At 38.1% G+C, this 20,582-nt stretch overlaps 1 protein-coding gene across 4 annotated transcripts in view; it reads left to right on the plus strand.

The window, feature by feature from the left end:
- The window catches only part of cadm1a (cell adhesion molecule 1a), a 411,670-nt gene that overhangs the window by 374,529 nt on the left and 16,559 nt on the right, over positions 1–20,582 (plus strand). For 3 of the 4 annotated variants that reach the window (XM_042430719.1, XM_042430720.1, XM_042430722.1), the window contains one exon: positions 2,000–2,032. The exons of the other annotated variant lie outside the window; for it this stretch is intronic. In XM_042430719.1, the coding sequence (XP_042286653.1) occupies positions 2,000–2,032 (33 nt within the window). The remainder of the gene's footprint in view (positions 1–1,999; positions 2,033–20,582) is intronic. 4 annotated transcript variants of the gene reach the window in all.

Consider the following 20,582-nt stretch of genomic DNA (forward strand, 5'->3'; position numbering starts at 1 on the left):
AAACGTCATCAATCTTAATTATTCTGTCCCAAGTCCTCATTTAGGCAAGTGTGGTCAAAATGCCTGGAAGTGCTCTATCTAGTCTATATACTGTTTTACTTAGGATACTTTTGGATTAACCATTTAGATTTTGAACATGTGGTCAATTTGTCAAAATAATGCCTACTTTAAAATTTGCTAAAATATTTTTTTTGGTGAGCTAGACCTGCCAGTCAGTGTCCAAGGTCATTACCAAGGAGAAGAGTCTTCTAATTATTAATAATTTAATATTGTTATTTTTATTAATTAATTATTATTAATTAATTAATTAGTACAAACAAACAGAGGCACTGTAGTATGATATTACATTCTGTTTTATTGTAAACATACATTACAGAGAGGAAAGAATTAGTTGTGAATTAGTTGTGTTATCAACTATAAAATGTAGAAAATAGACTACAATGTATGAACCAATAGTTATAAGGAATCCTGTTGGATTTACGAAACTATAAACACAGTTTATTGATACCTGAAGCCAGAGTGGGTAAATGGTATGCTACAAACATTTAGTGTATATCTCAATTACCTTGGACAGCAAAGTAAGTCTACTGATTTGTTTGAGAGATCTTTATTACTTGTAACTTCGATACAGTCTATTTCAGGAGCTGGTAGTCAGGATCCAATGAGTTGACTGTGTAGGAGGGCTGTTTTACACATTTTCAATCGATCCTCTCAACTGAACTTACTCCAGAACAGATTAGCCGTGTGGCAAAGGTCACACTGTTGATCTACCCTGGTTAAAAATGATCCAGCTGTGTGATATATTAAAGCCAGGGTTAAGCCCAAAATCAGCTGACTAACTCACTAATCTTGCTTCAATTGAGAAACACTTGTTTAGCAGCAAACAAGCATAAAAACATTCCACAATAATGGAACTGCTGGGAAGATCATGCTGAGATACTAACTGCTTTTACTTCAACCAAATATGCTCAAACATTGCCCTTCTAATGACTGGCCTGTGGCATTATTTACCACTGACATGTCTCAGCTACTCAAGGACCTTGCAGAGAAATGGATCCTCAGAGGTTCTCAGTAATTCTAAGATGAACTTGATATAGTCTCACCTTGTGAGATTGCTCCCTGTACCCTGAGCCTCTGGCGGCAGAGCTGAGGCGTGGCATCGCTCCCTGAACAATTACACATTAAACTCAGCACCGTCCTCTCTCTCTTACACAAATATCTGTCTGTGACTTGACAGCCTGCAGGCTCATGTCTCTGCTGAAACAGCATAGGCCAAAGAAATTGTATACTGTCCCTGCTGAACATGATCTGTTTCTGACAATAAGTTGCTTTCACTACTTTAAATTAATTTCAGTGCTTTTGCGGTTTTAAAAAGGTTGACACTCTGATGCTTCCATGAACACTTAACACTTACATCAAACCACGTCGGTGAACATCTCATCCATATCAAGTCATTGTAACACTGAATGTTGTAACTTCGCGAAAACTTTACTTGACTCGCTGCCATGCATTCCCATCGTGAATAGATGGGAAAGTCTTTTCCAAGCCATAAACTGTTACATTAGGACAGCTGCACAATTATTTCCTCTTGATAGTCTGTGTTTTCTCCACACCACAGCTGCCTACAGCACATGATAATAGTCTTTTCCATATCTCCTCAAGCAGTAGCTATGCTCCCCTCTGAGCAGAACGTCCAGTGTGTGCAGTGGAATATGTATTTGTGTGCGAATGCGTGTGTGTGTGTGTGTGTGTGTGTGTGAGTGTGTAAGCTTATGTTTATCTCTGCACTGCCTTTGGTTCCCTTTGATTTCCCTTAAGCCTTATGTCTTTTGTCATGTTCTGGTCTTCTGAATGCTTGCTTATGGGTGTCATTTGTTTTCTCCCCCTGCCCCGCTCCCTCCCTCCCTGCCTCCTCCCCCATTTCTCTTTTATTTGCATGCTGTTCCTCCTGTTCCACACCTCCCTCCACAACTGCCATGTCCTCTCCTTGTGTGCTCAGACACTGCGCCCAGCACTGAACCTGCAGCTCATGGTTGGTATCTTTACTTTCCTCTTTATGTCTTTTTTTTTTCTTGTGTCCTGCTTCTGCAGCATGCCTACTTTAACTGTTGCACAGTAGACATTATTGTGCCAGGCCGCCCACCCTGGAAATGTCAGCTGTGCCTGGTTACAGTCATTCATTGATTTCACGGACCTGCCTTTTGAGGCCACAGAGCACCTGCCAAGTAACAGTCAGGGTACATTTTATTTTTGTTCCAATAATTATGCCACAAAGATGTTTATTTCACTTACTCTTCTTGCGTAGGCCAGGCATAACATAAACAACCTGACCATGATATACTTGTGTTTTTTTCATTATCTCAACTGAAATGCATTTGTGAAATGGTTGCACCAACTAACCAATTATAGTGTTTCCCCAAAGGTGCCACAGCAGAATAAAACTCGCTCTTAGGCGGAGACTGATTATATCGCCAGCATTAGATGATGTTTTGTGGAGGCAAAAATAGACCTCATTTACTCAATTTCATTAATATGAATGAAGATGATACACGTCATTATTTTGTGGCTGCAGTTTCCTAATTTGTGTGAACAAATTCATGAGTGTGTGGTCACAAGCCCTCTATTAAGCATCTGCCCAGTTTTGTTCCATCAGTGAAATTCAAACTGACTTCATTCACTCTCCATGATGACCAAATTAGGGGGTTTCAGGGCAAAAATGAGCCATGAGCCCCCCATTAACCCCCTGTTTCTGCTAATTTAATCAAACACAAAGTTATTTGGGAATACGCTTCATGTAAAGTGTCACACAGGAAGACAAGAAAAACAAAAGGATCAAATGACCACAAACTAAGAGACACACCATGAATTTGGCACCTTCGGGGCCCCTGAGGGTCTGGGGCTCCAGGGTAAATGCACACTTTGCCTGGTTGTTAAACCAGCCTTGCCTGCTAGAAATAGTCACATTTACATGTACATATTTACACATTTACATTTTCACTGCTCAGGGGCTCAGATGGGCTCAGAGTTTGCTGAGGGGTGTGAAGTGTAAGTACCTCAACTGTCTATCTGCAGTAGAAAAAAGCAATATTATTTTCTTACAAATTATGAATTAGGATCATTCACACTTATCAAGGGGATCAGTTTAATTGTTAAAAGTGGTAAAGACACTCAAGGTGGGAAGGTTTTCTGCTCACCAAATACAATTTCAATCATTTTAAGAGTACATGGCGTGTGTCATATGGTAGTATCTCTTATATTGGAGATTTTACAATTATAATTGCGACTGAAGCTTGAATCCATTAGTGGGGAATCCAGTTAAATTTACAGCCAGAATCCAATTTTTATCATTATCTACCAAAAAATAAATTTGTATGAGTATTTGATTTAAAAAAAAAAAATGATCTGTGCACCTCCATATTTTATTAATATTTTACTGTATTAAAAATGTTATAAACTAATATTTCCAAATGTTCAGCAGATACATCAAGCTAAATTGTAAAGATTAGTGGATTGACAGGCCAAGCATTTTTATCATATTTATATGCAAGTTTTTTACACACTGTGTTGAATCTCTAGACTGTGAGTGTTGCATGCTGTGACAGCAGGTTCTGTTAGAAAAGAGCAGAATAATACACAAGTAACTTAATTTGATTAGCACTTTGCAAAACACAGTTATGTTTTTTCAGTAAAAAACAAACCAAAAAAGGACAATAAAAAGCATTTGAATAAATATTTAACCCTTTCATGCATGAATTATGATTACATCAGTCAGAATTTTTTCCTAAGTGTTTTATTCCTCTTTAGGCATGAAAAAATATTTGAACTTCATTATTTTTAAATGCATTTTTCAAGGAGTTTGTCCAACTTAGTGGACAGGTGATTAATCATCATCAGTCATTTTCTCCCAACATAAAATCAATACTTGGAAACAATTGTATTACTCCTCAGTTGTTACGTGATGTTACAAAATTTTATTTACCTGCAAGGGTCCATTACTATAGAAGGACTGGCAAGATGTTCCTGAGCTGTTGAGCATTTCTGGCCGGCAGGTGGCCATCTTGGTTTTGAGCTTTTACAGTCTATGGTTTTGAGAAATTTGTGTTGCACTTCCAAGGGCTGGCCAATAGATGGCAGTGTATGGGATGACACACTAGAGTCCACTGTGTTAGCTGATGTGCAACTATACCATTAAACCCCATGCATATGTAAGAAAACGGCTTTTGAATAGCTGTCCACTGTAGTGACCACTATGCATGAAAGGGTTCAATCAAAGACAAGCAAGAACTGTTTAAAGAATAATAATTTGAAAAATCGTGGCAAAGAAGCATCAATAAATAGGTATTTTACATCAACTGCCATGGAAAATGTCAATGATTGATCTTTCTAATTTGAAGGTGCATCACTACCATACTTTTACAATGCCATGGATAATTCTAACTGGCATTTTGGTTGCATTCAACTTCACTTTTAATTTCAAATAACTTTTATAGCAAGTGGAATTACTTGTTCAATGTTATTGATAGGTTTGATTGGTTTTAAACTGATTTTGAAGCACCATGTCACATAAGCTTACACAGTAGGCAGGAAAACCACATTTACTCAGTAAGTTCATCTTGATACATGATATGGGGTTTAGGCATATTTTCAAATTTATGCATCAATGAATTTGATTAATGATGTCATCAACATAAGTTGGCATGTTTCATGCATCACTGTGATCCTGGTGGGACATGAGGTAGTTCAAGTGCCTCCTGACATGGTATGACTTACTCTGTGAGACAGACATGCCTGCAGCAGTAGTGAAGTGGTTTCCTCTCTGTAAATGATGTTGGTAGCTTATATTGCCCAGGCCACAGCTGCTTTATTCTCATTTGTGATGTGTTTTCCACATTTATGAGTTCATGAATGGTTGCTCCAGATGTTATATCTCAGCTCACAATCCTTCTTTAAAGGGGACCTATTATACTCATTTCTAGTTCTATATTTCTATTTTTGGACTCCACTAGAAAAGCTTTGTATGATTCACAGTTCAAAAAACTCCTAATTTATCTACTTTTATTAATTAATTACCTTGTAATAATCAGGGTACCAACTCTTTTAAGGGAAATCTTTAATGTCCAGAGGAAACATTAAATCTTACTCAATTTGATCAATTAATCAATCTCATAAAACCATAAGTTCCTTTCAAAACAGTGACCTCTATCTGCTGTGTTCAAAGAAACCACAGTAACTACTTCTAAAGATAAATGAAGACATTTATTCATAGCTAAAGATCTTAATGATACATGATAAAGCATAGGATAATAAAGCAAAAGAATAATAAGGTCTTTAAATGATAATAATTAAAGAAAAAAAAACATTTAGAAATAGTGGCTTGAAGTGTGTGTGACTTAAGGCTAACATATAGGGAATGATAAAGAAAACTAGTGTACATCTCTAAAGAAATTATCTTCTGAATTTTACATCATTCAACCCTGGCTCGCAAAACCCATTCAATGCCAACTGTGTTGAAGATTTTCCTCTGCGGAGATGTCGTCTCGGCAGGTCCGGCGTTGTTTTGGTTGAGCTGGAGTTAGCTGCAGTGTCGAGTCACCGGCGAAGTTTAGTTGGTGCAGCCCAGCTCGGGCCGTGCTGTGGTGGGGCATTGTTTCAGACTGAGCTGTTAAAGAGTCTTTGCTGCCGGCTAAGCTACCGGGCGACACCATGAAGGAGTGAGTGCCTGGCAGAGGGTTATTTGTCTGTGTGACCACCTTGCTTTCACAACAGACAACCAGGGTCCAGTTTGGTCATACTTTTATCAGCAAGCAAGCCTCTATCTGGTTCAAGCATTGCTGTTTTCTTCAGAGTGACATGCCAGTTTGACTTGAGGATTTAGGCTTTCACTGGCTTCTTGTAATCTTAGTTTAATACCAGATAAAGGTCAACCTGACTATACTCTTGAGAGAAAATAGAAGTGTCTTAACGTGTCTTAAGTTTTTGGAGACCAGCTCAAAGGGAAATCCATCTAAAGTTTGATTTTATTAGCTTGGACAAGACAGGCAGAGTTTATATATATACATATATATATATATATATATATATATATATATATATATATATATATTGATTTAACTTCTCAAACTATCTTAGTACCATAGTGAAATAAAAGATAAAGCAACAATTATGTGACTACATTACAAACATAATTTCAAATATAAACTCAACATGACTATTATTTCATAACAATCAGTCAACAGAAGGGCAATATGATCACATGTTGTAAAACGTAATAAAATCAAAATTTTATTATCTCATCAAGCGATTATCGCACAGTTATCAAAGTTATACCATTCTTTATGCATTTTTATGACAAACAAATTACATGATTTACATAATGATTAGACATTTAATTCATATGAAAGTCAGATTTGGCTGAAATACAAGAGAAGCAGTAAGGTATCACTCAGGAATGTGAGCCAGAGTTTATAACAGTGTCTGTGGAGATTTTCTGGTCCAAATGTGTGTGTAGTTGTCCGGTTCCAGTGTCAGCTTATGCTTTTAGTTCAGGCAATAATTTTAGTTATGCAGTCAGAAATGGTCTCTCAGGAGGTCTGTTTAACCTCCATTTTTTCACAATGTTTGATTTTGGTCAGTGTCATGCTGTCAGACCCCCACATGGGTAAAGAGGTGAGTTCATGTAGGTCTTAGGTGAGGCATTTACCCCATGTCTCTTGGATTCACTCACCTCCTCACTTTGGAATTAAAGAAAGATTGTTTTATCCGATGAAATTAAAGAAAAGAAAGCATGGTGTCCTACAACTGGCCTTTTATGCAGCCCCTCAGTTCAAGCTCTGTCTGAAACAGGCCGTTTTGGATTCCCCTCCCTAAAAGCCCACTCTGTTTTGATTGGCCAGCTTCAGGAAGCTTCCTCTGGCTCTGTAACAAGGCTCTGGAGGCGGTGTAAACAAACAATAGTAGTTGCACTTTGCGTCTTGTTCTTCTTCTTTACTCAAAATATAAACTTCTCAAATACTACTACTGTACCTGTTGGAGCCGAAATCCGATCCAAATATGCAAGTGGACAGCAAGAACATCTGCAGCAACAAAGATTACAGCAGGACGTCTCTGTTTGGTAAATATTACTCTCATTAACTTAGTTGCTTATTGTGTGTGACATCTTTATCCCCTCTGTGTTCAGCTCTCAGTACTTTTAGTAGCTTCTAACTTAATCTCTGTGGTTTAAAGTTTAGTTTCTCTCTGCGGCCCTGTTTGTACTTTCAGATATCTGCCTTATCTTACTGTCTGCTGATTGCTTTCAGCTGTATTATTCGTGTTAAGTTACTGCTGATGAAAACTTTCCTGCTTTTGCAGCTTTCAAATAACTAAATAACGGGAGCACTGAACTCCAACAAGAGCAGCTGACACACTGCAGTGCTGCAGCAGTGCCATATAAAGAAATCTATCAAGAGTTGATGTCAGTTTGGTTTGAAAGCAGAAAAAACTGTTGGAAACTGAGTATTCAGAGCAGTCTGAAGCGTTTACCTCCTGGTTTGACACTTTGGCCACATTTAATATGAACATCCGACATTGTAACATTATATGTACAGTATATGACTGAAAATAAGGAAAAGCATAGTAGGTCTCCTTTTAAATATTAGTAATTAACTGTAATGATGTGTCATGAATATGTCTTGGACTAAATGCAGTGAACAGTGGACCAAGATTGCAAGGCCAGTGACAAACTGCATGAATCATCTTAAGATTTCCCTTTAAAACACATTTTACAAGAAGCTTAACTTTTGAGTATAATATCCCTTCTACTACATAAAATTTAATTGGTCCAAATTAAACAAATGAGATAATGTAAGAGTGTAAGTGACTTTTTAGATTTACGTAAAAGTCCTTCAGTTTCACTTTCTCAAATATCTCTAGTGCTCACCATATTAAATTGCAGCCCGGTATCTCTAGGAATTACTAATGTTACCGGTCCTCACGATTTACATACATTGCCAATATTCAATGCAATGAAGAACGTAGTGTGCTCTTTAAGTAGCATGAAACATAATCTGGGCTTTTGCAGAATTGTTTAGTATCAACATTCAGGGACTGAGAATCTATTGAAACCAAGAGTTTTTCATGCTTCTTTTAACATTTGCATTTTCCTTATTATCACTTCTGTATATCCTTAAGTAAATTGTAAAGTGAAAATGCTACACAGGTTTTTGCAACCTGTTACTTCTCTAACTATATATATGACTCCAATTTTACCAGTTTCATAGCTGAGTGTTTGAGCGACCAACTGACAGTCTAAATGTTAAGTCACATTATTAACTGCACTGTCAAATTGTTTTGATTTGCTTAAAAAAAACCCCAATAAAAACAATAGATATTCAGTTATATTATCCATATCCTTCAGTATCCATATCCTGTACCATAAAGTATTTGAAAAAGGCAAAAGAACATGGACTAAAACCAGATGAATTGATCTGCACAACGGGTTGATGGACATTAGTGGAGGGTTCAGGTGTTATATTGAATATTTAAATGTAATTAGAACTTGCTTATTCCAAAAGCTTATGCTGATGTGCAATATGGTTTTCAATGGAAATATCAGGCAGTTTAACAATTTAAATAACTTTCTTAATTGTAGCTATTGGGACTACATAATCTTTATTTCTTTTGTATTTTTTATTACATAAATATTTTGTTATAACTTTGAAAGCTGCTTTTTCTACATCTGTTGGTTATTTCATCATGTGATGCAATAATATTTATTTCAGGTTTATTGTCTATAGACCAGGTTTAAACATCTATCTTTACTATTTCCTCCCTGCATAAAGACCATCTGAGGTCGAAACTGGTTGGCGTTGGAACCAATATGCCCAATTAAACAAAGACCTTTAATATAGTTCTTGGCACTGTGTCAAACGGAGTGACAATGAAGTGATTTCTCTCATCACTCACAACCCTAGTTCTCTATAGAAACAGCAAGACTGTAAACTACAGTATAATGCAAACAAGGTGAAGAGATTGAAATACAAATGACAAATACACTTTGTGAAAAACATGAAGCTGAAGGAAAGCAATTACAAAAAACAATTCCAGTGGAACAAATTATGTATTTATTCTATTTATTTTTAGTTTTCATCTTTTTGGATTTTGAGTTATTCTTGTTGATTCGTCCTCTTCTCGAGTTGAAGTTGCATTAAGCTTTTCTTTGAATTTGCTGATGAACAACATGTACTAATAATACATCAAGGTTTAAGCTGTGCAGATATAAAACAAAGAAGAGAGACACTGATGTCAACCAGTCTGTACACACCCACACAGTCCTGAGGAGAGCTCTGATAAGCCAGTCACCTAGGTGGATGTCATGTCTGAATACTAAACACTGCAATAGCCTACAGACAGTTCGTTCACTTTGTCATAACCTCATGACTCGAATTTCAAGCACTGATTCAGCAAATATTGACAGTGATGAGTCAGCGATTGGCAGTACGATAGCAATAATCTCACATCAACAACATATCCCCCCCAGGTAGAGAGCTACAAGCAGGTAGAGTGAAGAAAGATATAAAATAATCAACTGAACAAACTTTACAGTATCTGTAACAGTAGTTTTATAGCTGTTTAATTTGCCTGCCAAGGGGTATATGATCTATATGGGAATCTGATTCCATGGAAACACAGCTGCAGCTAGTAATAATAATTATAATGATAAATATATTTGATTAAAGAAAGTCAATAAGTTGAATCAACAGTAGTCAATGTTGACAGTACTGGCTAGTACTGCCTCATTTAATCATAACCCATTATGTATGCTTTATGTTGCTTTGACCATGACTATTGTATATGTACACAAGCCACAAGACACCAGGTTACTGTGAGAAAGCCAGGAAATCAGAGAGATCATGCACATGCCCTGCAGTTACCTGGTTACTGTAAAACTCGTGTTTACATGCAGGTGGTCAGATTATGCACTTACAGTACCTACTGTGCTATATTTGTGAACAAACATTGACATTTTAAGAGTTTTAATAATATAAAAGATGCCATTACATGATCAAAACCAACAAAGAATCAATCCTAAACAAGTATTCAAAATCTTAAATAGCTGATTTATCTGTGCCACAGACCTCCTTTGTTGTCCAAAACCTATTAAAAACACAGCAATTAGTCACACTGTTACAGTGAGTGACATGTTCCTTCATTACCATGAACATGGATATTTAGTGTCTGCCTTGTGAGCAATGGGAGGTCTACTTTATTTTCTAATTTCCCCGTGTGTCAGAGAAATGAAAATAACAGAAGAAGTAGAATAGAAGAAACTGACCACAGAACTCTGAAAAGCAGAGTAAATTGAATATATGCTGTCGTGCTTTCTACCCCCAAACACCCACTCCAGGAATTAGACCTAAGCTGTATTAATAGTCTAGGTACAGTAAAAGCTGAAACTTTTGCAGTAACACAATGCAACATTATTTGACAACCATTCAGATACGTACAAATACAAATAAGTACACATTCCTGGTAGAGGGTGAACAGTGAAATTCTGCTAATGAGTAAATGTTGTTAATTAACATATCAAGCAAGTTGCAAAAATGCTGATCCTGAAAGTATGAGTAAAATGTTGAGGGACAATGTATTTCCAATCTTATCCGATCTTGCAGTAGAATATGGTTATTTTCAGGCACTCGCTCACTCACTGGGTTAAGGTTAGAGAAAGGTCATAGTCTTCAGAGATGTAAACTCCTAACCTTTCAGCAAAAGTCACTCTTTTGAGATTAAAATAGGTCACCCGCAGGATTTATGTAGATCCCAGGTAGGGGGAAGTTGATCGGTGTTCCTTTAAGCTCCTTTAAGGGATAGTTCAGTGTGTAGGTTGTGTGTGAAGTGAGTGTGCAGTAGAGTGAGAGAGCGTGTGTAGTATGAAGTTAGCAGTGTAGCAGTGCAGTGTGTATAAAGTCTAGGCTATTTGTCAGTGAACAAGTGCTACAACTGCTCAAGACCCAAGCAGAGTTCTCATGTCTTGCTTGCCACCTGCTAATTAAAGTGAAAGGGGTTAGCCCTGAAGTTGGCAACAGCTTTAGCCAGTCTCCCCTGTTCTTTCACTGACTTAAACCAAAGTGCTTTTGTTGTCTTAACTTAACTACACAAAGGGGTTTAGAATGCAAATCCCAGTGTCGAAGTGGTGACAAAGTTCTGTGCTTTGTAGCTCTTCGTTTATTTTAAAAATTTTGGTTGTGAACATAATCTAAGCGTTGATTATGATGCAACATAATTAGGAAAACAATTCAGTAACATATGAGCGTAGTTTCTAGGAGACAGGGTTGATTTCATAGTTTTGTGGTACCTGAAATAGGACGTCAACATAGCCTCTAGTTTGTTTGTTTTTTTAACATGGTGCTGTTTTCATTCTGAGCACCCAGCAATGTGGTGGGACCCCATGAGCATCTTCTACTTAAAGTGTGAATTATGCTTCTCTGGAGTTCACTCACTGAGATGTTTGTGTGACTGTTTCTTTTACACTTCACACTTCACTGCATGTTCACTTTTTTGTCTCTATTTGAGGAGTTAAATCACCAAATCAACTTGCTTGACAAGCAGGTCTGGACATGTTGTTGAGATTTCGAGGGTGTACAAATCGGCTTCTCTGCAAGCTTCTATATATATCTAGATATTTGGATATATTATTATGAACTGAATCAATTCAGGAAGCCAATGAGTCCTCTTGGACATTTCACCTAGTGCTCCAAGAGCGTCAAGTGTCTTTTAAAATTAATGCAAATAATTAACAATTCTGATAACAACAGGGCTCTCTGAAATGTTAATTCATGTTTATATTTCCATTTTCCTTTGCCCAGTGTGTGACACCGAGTCAGAGACTGTTAGAAAAGCATTACCACTGACCGCCTGGCTCCTCATAGCCTCTGAAATGTTGTTGCCATGGAGATACCCCGCTTGTCATGCCCCCCCCCCCCAAAAAAAAAAGCTGAGACATTATAGAGCTCGAAGGCTCTTCCAGAGATTGTCCATTTCCTTCTAAAATAGGCCAGGTACAGTGGAGGGCAGAAGGAACAAATTAAACATGCAGCAGAGAAAAGAAGAGGCTCTGAGATGAGCTGCCAGTGGACTGAAGAAGTGGGTGTTGAAACGTTTTGTTCTTATAAATTAGGCTTTAGCTGAAATGAGAAAGACCCAGAAAATTAGACATAATGACTGATTATATTATGCATGTATTTAAACATCTCAGCACTTCTGGCTCTCTGAAGCTCTTTTGGTACAAAGTCATTCTCACTTGTGAGATGCACAGAGTTAAAGGTGTTCATTCTAAACAAAACCTATAGAAAATAGTTTCATAAATGCTCTGACAATAGAATAGCAGGGTTGATGTGAGCTATATCAACTCATGATTAGAGATAGAACAAAGTTGATTCGAAGCCTTATTTAACACAGTAATGACCCAACATATTTTGACTAAAACTGTCTTTATTAGAGCAAAAATAGCTCCTTAAACAGCACTTGGGGACATGCCATCTGTACTGCTTTTGGGTATTTAGGTTTTTGTAAGGTTGATTCAAATTTTTCACAGTTCAGTCAGTATTCTTAAAGCTGCATATTTTGGCCACTAGGCGGACACAATTCCACAATTCCACAACAAGCTTAAATCACACATTTGACATATTATGTATGTTGTAAAGTTGATACGGCTAATGTATTGGCAAACTTCTGCCTGCGTACACATCCAGCTGTCACAGAGCAACATTAGCATTAATTTAGAGTCATGTTTCTGGAGACTTGACAAATGTAAGTCCAATATTCACTCTCCATCTAGTCTCTATGTTCACCAGTCACTAACTGTTTAACTCCCTGCAAGTAGCTTGTTTCTAAAAATGCACAAAAGTGGTACACAGTTGAGAGCCAGCACTTTGATGGTGGATGTTCAAGCAGCGTTTGCTCTTCTCATCTTACTTCCATCTCCCCATGCTAAATAAAAGGGCATGTTGGTGAAAGATGTCAGTTGCTTTAGCTGATGGCTATCTGCGCTCACTAATTTCCCATCCGGAGAGGTGAGTGCGTCTGGAAAGGACACACCTGCCGACACGGCTGTCAGCAAGCGTGTGAAAGTAGTGGGATAATTGAGAGAGAGATGTAATAGTGGAGAGGAATGCAGCGGTATAATGGCCACTTTGCTAACAGCAGGATTGTGGCAGGTGAAGGACAGGGCTTTTCTTGTTAATCCAAGGACTAAGCTGTCACATTTGGATGTCATTAAAGAGAAAAGGCATTCATTAAATGACAAGGACACAATGTGCCAAATTACTATCATGCAACGACATGCAACAATGTAGTGATTTTTTCTTAAGACTTTGATTACTGCTGTATGGGGCAGCCAACTTTGAAAAGTATTTTTGTTTAGAGGAAAAGTATGTCTCATCTAAGATTTTTGGGGAGGGCAGGGGGAGCCATGTTGCCGGTTCGATAGTTGAAAACGCAGAGAGAGACAGAAAGCACTGGTAGAGAGAGGACTATGAGATGCAACAAAGTTCTGCCACCAGAATCACAGTGGACATCGCAGTTATGTTGTATGCATTTAAACCAGTAGGCTACTGGGGTACCATGACAGCCTTATGCCCTTTGTGTGGGCTCTACATTTAGCATGTGTACATTCATATTACCTGTGCTGAGTACAGACATGAACAGTCTTTATAAACAGTAGCGCAATGATCATGGGTTGACTGACTGTCAAAGGCACAGATGGCACTGCCTACTTCACTGACTACATGACATAGTGGTAGGTTCAGGGGACACAGTAAATTAAACAACCAAATAGGTTGACCATGCACCCCAGAATGACATGTAGCGTTGTAGTAACCGTCAGGGCTGTGCTTTCCAAAACCATTACAGTGTTAAAAGATAATGATGTTTTATAATGTGACAACACTGTGGTTCAGGTCTGATTAGGTTTAGGCACAAAAATCATTTGGTTAGATTTAGGGAAAGATCATGGTTTGGGTTAAAATTATCACTTTGTTAAGGTTAGAGAAACATGTGGTGTGGGTTAAAGTTACTGCTTCCTTAAAGTTCAGCTCCCTGTCATGGCTACAATAAGGGTTAAGGTTATGGGACGACTGTAGTTATGGTATCTGATTGATAGGGACAAATGGAAATAAGAAAATGGAAATCAGTGCATGCCAATGACTCTACAATAAGCCTGTAAATAAAGAGAAAACAGAGAAAATACAGCCAAGGATTGAAAGAGTTAAGTGAAACACACTGGGCAGCATTTGCACAGAAGTTGTTTTTTCCAGTTTCCCCATTGGTCAATAGTTATGTGGAGTACATTTTGCATCACTGCCACAGTGGGATCCCTTCATTTAAGACTTGCCTTGTATATGTGCACACACAGAAAGATGTGTTTGTATGTGAAATTGTCTTGATCTTGCCTTAGGGGCTCTCTTCAAATGAGGCACATATGCTGCATTAATTAGTTTCAGACTCACAACTGAGCATGACAGGTGACAAACAGGGGTCCCCCTTCCAAAACCTCTTTCTCCTCTCATAACTCACCTCCTGCGGAAAGTTAAGTGAACCTTTAAGGCTCCATCTGGCTTTCACATGATGAAATAGATGAGGAAGTAATTAAATAGACAGGTTAGTGTAATCAGTGGTGATTTTTTTTTTTCTCCTCACCTGTGACATACATCTGATCCTTTTAATCAGCCTGAACAGCAAACATGTTAAGATTAACAGTGAGTGAGCAAACATTGAGTTAAGCAGTCCAACAAGTGGCACACCTTTACATATATTATTTTGGTGTTGTTTAAATTTGAAGTTGTTCAGCAGCATTACATAGTCCTATATGATTGAATCTATTTTTGAGATATTGTTATTTATTAACCCTGGCTTGAACAGCCTTACTTCTTATGTCCACTGGGTCCGCCTGCATCGCGTTCCAGCTGCGCCACAGCTCACTGTTGGCACGGTTCTGTCACTGTTTCAATGTCCACTGGAAACGTTTGAGAAGCGGAGCATCTGTTCTTCAGCAGCCACATTTATAATGTAGTTCAGAGTTGTTGTGCCATTATTTGTCTAGTTTTATAAGCGTATTTAATATGTCTTTTACAGCTTGCTTAGATGCTAGTGGCTGTGCTTGAATATGACAACCCTCGGACAACCTTTAAATTTAAATAGAGCCAGTCTCACTGCACAGCTGCTGTCATCAACCTGGATTTGTATTTGTTTTGTCAGATGATGTTGTGATCATCAAATATCTGCAGGCTATCTGCAGCACAGCTGGGTAGTATTTACTATTTATGAACCGTGATCAAATTTCACACTACCTCTGACACCTGACACCAGAGACAAAAAATGATGACTGTAAATGCAAACGGCTGTATCTTGCAATTGGCTGCATTAAAACAGAGTATGTGACCATGTAGAGCAAGAGACTGAATGGACAGGATGAAATGCTTGCTGTGGATATTGCGGGTTATGTTGTCCATCCAGTTACTTCACTGTTAGCAGCTGATGATCAGCTGGTTTTAGCTCATCATGTCCTACAAACAAAATGTATTGTTTATCATTGCCTTTAAAACAACGCATATACTATAAGTGTTTTTTGAGCTTTTGGCCCCATCGGCAGGGCAACATCATTTGTCAGCGCCTTCCACACTGTTAAAAATCACTGTAAAGAAAAAACATTCATATGATTGTATCCTGATCTGTCACCACTTGTGTTAAAGTTTGTTTAGGTTTAGACACAAAAACTACTACTGTGTTAAAGGCATACTATGCAGAATTTTTCTTAAAAGAAACAATGTATAGACTCATACAAAAATATGTAGCATTGGCTGTATCTTTGTATCTACTAGGGGTGTGCCTGAATACAAATACATCATTCGACAAAGCACAAATAGTGGGTTTTATACGAATATTTGTTTCATACAAATATTTAAAAAATGATTTGTTGGGGATGTTCCTCAGAGATAAAGCTGAGCTACTGACACATGCAAAGTGCTCCCGAGGGACTCTCCATAACCTGTTGTTCCCCTTCTTCTTTCCACAAAGTTAGGTTGTAAAAAATAGGCAATAAATGAAAAGTGTAAAGCAATAATTGCCTTTGAAGTTCCTCCCTACATGTTACATGGTGTGCTGTCTCTGTGTTATGGGTGTATAAATAGGTAGGGGTCTGTCTGCATGAGGCAGTGAGTAAAGTTTTAGTTTTCAGTAGTCAGCACAGTCGTCTATGATCTGGGAGACTCCAGTTCAAGACCCGATGTGGGGACCTCCTTCGTAAGGTAGTTTATTCATGAACACTTATTGTAACACTTTTCACACACATTTTCTAAAATTAAAAGTGTCATAGAAACAAAAACAGGATTTTTAAGCCTCTTTCCACTTTTATTGGAATACAAATACAGATACAAATAATTTGCTGTCTCAACAAATACAGATACAAATGCAAATACTGGGATCTCTGCACATCCCTAGTATCTACGGAGACCATGCCCTCTGCCTCTATTTTCTTTGTATTTTGCTGTGTTCGGGACATTTCTGGCCGTCAGCCTTTGGGCAGTGGGTGTGTAGCCCCCAGCCAATAACAGCACGCAGGGTGTGAGGTCGGGACTCTATAAAAATTTAGCGACTAGGTTACATCACTGTCTCCGTCTCTCTCCTCTGCTCTCTGTCTGTGTTTGACCAAGGACCGTTCTGACCTCCACACACACACACACACACACACTCACACGTGCAGAGAGCAGAGAGGCCACAGCGAACGGGATGAACAGGGACATGTTTACTTGTGCTTTAGAACGTAACTGCAATGAAACAACTAGAAAATAACGTCTTACTGATCTGATTCACAGCTTTGTTCTTGCTTCCACTGCTCCTCCTTTCATTCGCTCTCTAGCTCACTCAACCACCAGTATTCTCTTTCTCGTTCTCTCTCTCAGCTCGCCCTAGTGTCGTTGAGCCGGGGAGGAGGGGCCAACTTTGAATGTTGTGTTTACAAACAGCAACCGACAAATCCTGTATAGTATGCCTTTAAAAACGACTACTTAGCTGAGGTTAAGGAACCATCGCCGCCATGATTAAAAGAGAAACCAGTTTGTTGACAGCTGTCAGGCCCACCAACCTGGCTCCTTTCTTCATCAAAGCATCCTGCTATATGCCTATCTTTCCTGTATTTCAGAAATTAACAAACCAAAATATGAACACATGGTGCACTGCATTATGTCCCTGTGGATTACTGTTTCAAATATACATTAAATACTTTTTTTCTTAGATGACTTCTATTCAGAAAGTCATTTTGAAATATTTTTAATAGCTCTGTGTATTTATTCAATGTTTTTCAGTTTCCTTGATTTCATCAAAACTGTTTGCATTAGACCACCAGATGGACACAAACCAGTGAGACAATTTCACATTAATCTACACTGTCAATCATCCCCATCTGTCACCCAGCTCTGCTACCTGCTGAAATTGCAGCACCTGCACCATCGAAGCCGCCTCTCACCAACTGCTGTCACATTGTCGCTCACGAGCCCTTTTAAACCTCTTGCCGGAAAGATTTAGCATATTGTCTCCAGTAAATTGATGTATAACATCAATTTAATTGCTGGCAAAAAATAATTTTATATTGATGTAATGTGATAGTAATCTGCCTCGGATAAGTAATCTATCCAGTTCTGCAGAATGCACCTACAAAAATCAAGATACAATTGATCATTTAGGGTTTTATCTCTCATTTTAACCAGTAGTTGTACTAATGGATGTCATTACTGATTTCAAGTGGTTTGCATTGGCTTTCTGAATGCTCATTTTCTTCTTCTTCTTTTTTTTCTTTGGGGCACAGTTACTTTGTATTATCATCAGATCTGCATCTGTACATTTGATAGAAAGTGCAAAGAAAAGCAAAGAAAATGCAACATGCAAACACAAAATGTTTTTCTCAGATTGCATTTCTTTATTTATCTATTTATACTGATGTGATATCAATTTATATTTCATTTACATTTTCTGATAATCACTTTGATAATTCGGTTGATATCCTCTAAGCGCCAAGCAGACAGACAAAACAGGTGGTGAGCTTGAAGCTGGCATTATCTCTCACTTGTTTTAGTTGTAATTTCAACCACATTGCAATCTGGTGCAAAATAACATCCCAAGGCATGTGACCTGCCTGCTCCATGTTTTTGAATGCTCTTAATACAATTTAGAATTTAGGCTCAGTGTTGCCATGACAGCAGCTAAGTCGAGCAACTGTCAACAGAGACAGTAGTACCGTTTCTGTTAGCTTGGCATCTTGTCAGTGTTGGCATGGATGACAACAGGACAGGAAAACAAAGCTGAATTCTGACTAGAGTTTGTGGGGGAAACACCTTTTTTTCAGTGCTACAGGATATGGGTAGCTTCTTAAAATAGATATGAAGAGTCCTAAAAAAAAACCTGATCTGAGAGGAAATTAAAATTGATTATTAATAGCTGGTGTAAATGAAGCCTCCTTCTTTCCCCTTTTTCTCTCTGATTTGAACTTGCAGCTCCCATGGTCCCTTAGCAAATGTTGCCTTCCAAGGCTTTGGTCACTCACTTGTGCTTATTTTATTCCCTCATGTGGCTCTCAGCCTTGGTGTTGGCAGACAAAGCTGGAGTAAATGTTTTCCCAATTGGATTCCATGAAACTACAACCAGGGATTTGTCATTGCAAAGATATTCGTCTTAAAAAAATCTATCAGTAAACAATACCTTCAGTATGTTTTGTGAAAATGTGACAAACCCAGTCTTGGAGATTATCCATTATCATTGGCTTCACTAGCTTTTAGCAGCACTGATATGACTACTGGCTATAATGTGAACTATATGTGAAATATAGCACTTTCTTTTTCTTCACACCATCCATGCATGTAAGCTGGTCTGAATTTCCTTTGAGGTGAGGCTTGGATTAGAGGCCGACACCATGTTCTCAGCCCCGTCTAAAGGATTTTATTATCACTGCAGGTTTTTGTAAGCGTTTCTAAACCTGACAGAGATTGTGCCACAACACTGCTCCTCAAAGAAGGCCAAAAGAGCATGACAAAGCGGACATACAGGGACTGCGATAACAAAGAAAATGTTCTAGGCCTCCATCTTACATAATGGCAGAATACTTTTTCTTTTTTTTTTCTCTTCACTCTGCAGTATTTATTGGCTAGCAGCCACGGGTCTGCGTATCAAAGGTCAAATGATCCCTTTGATGTACTTTTGAATAACCACTCTGTGCTCATTCAGAAGAAATTAAGACCATGTCCGCACACATTTGGACACATTTGGTGGCTACATATCGCAGTTACTCTTATTTAAGTGGCTGTATCACATGAAATTTCAGTTATATGCATCCTCTTGAGACATGCTGTCATAGTTTTTATACTCCTTTGTTTACTCTGCTGGCAGCCAGTCTTTATGTACAGTATATGCAAGAGCTTGCAGAAGTGTTATATACAGTCTAGCAAAAATCAGCTTTCAGAGTAGTCACAGAAAGTGTGCCAAGATAGTGGCACAGCAGAATTTATGTTTTTATTGTTGCAAAAATAGCGGTGCTGGAACTTTGAAGACGTAGTGAGTATATCCAGGTCATGCAGTGGCAACTGTTGGTTTTTGCTAGTTATACAAAAAGGAAACCTTTATTGTCATTCGGAAGAGCAGGCTTATATAAATATAGTGCAACACAGCTAACAGCTTCATCCATTTTAGACTCTCCTTCTCCCCAAAGGTCAGCCCTCTTAAGATGGCTTGCTATTGGTCAACAAATTTTCATGTTACCAAAGTTGAGCTTTGTGTGAAAGCACTGCGTGTATTTACTTTGCCTTTTCAGTCTTAGCTTTGACCTCTCTGTAAACTAGGGTTGCAACTAACAATTATTTTAATTATTGATTAATCGTTTTGTCCATAAATTTCAGAAAATAGTGGTAATTAGTGATAGTTATAATTACCCAGAGTCAACGGTGACATCTTCAAATGTCTTATTTTGTCTGACCGACAGTCTAAAACCTAAAGATGTTCAGTTTACTGTAATGTATGACAAACAAAAGCATTAAATCATCACATTTGAGAAGGCGAAACCAGTAAATCTTTGGCATATTTGTTTGAAAAATGGCCAAAACAATTATTCAAATATCAAAATACTTGCCGGTTAATTTTCTGTTGTTTGACTAATGGTTGCAGCTCTACTGTAAACATATAGATTCAATAAAGAGCTATCATTGAAGCTATACAGTAACAGTATACGATGTTGTCAGACACTGTGTAATAAGATCAGAGTGCATTGTCTGGACAAGAATTGGATCGACTGACATGAATATTGGTGCAAACAATCAAGGTCCCCTCGGGATGAATTGTAATAAGTTTGGTGATCCTCTGACTCAGGTCCAGTTTTTACTTTGTCACATAACCAAATACCTGCAAAACTAATGACATTTCCATCAAACTCAGCTGTACAAAGATGGTGACCATGGTAAACATTATACATGCTACACATTAACGTGTTAACATTACGAGCATGCCAGCACACTGATGCTAGCATTTATCTTAAACCCCCTGCTGTGCTTATAACGACAGCAAACAGC

This window comes from Thunnus maccoyii, chromosome 13, assembly GCF_910596095.1.
Source record: "Thunnus maccoyii chromosome 13, fThuMac1.1, whole genome shotgun sequence".
Taxonomy (NCBI): Eukaryota; Metazoa; Chordata; class Actinopteri; order Scombriformes; family Scombridae; genus Thunnus; species Thunnus maccoyii.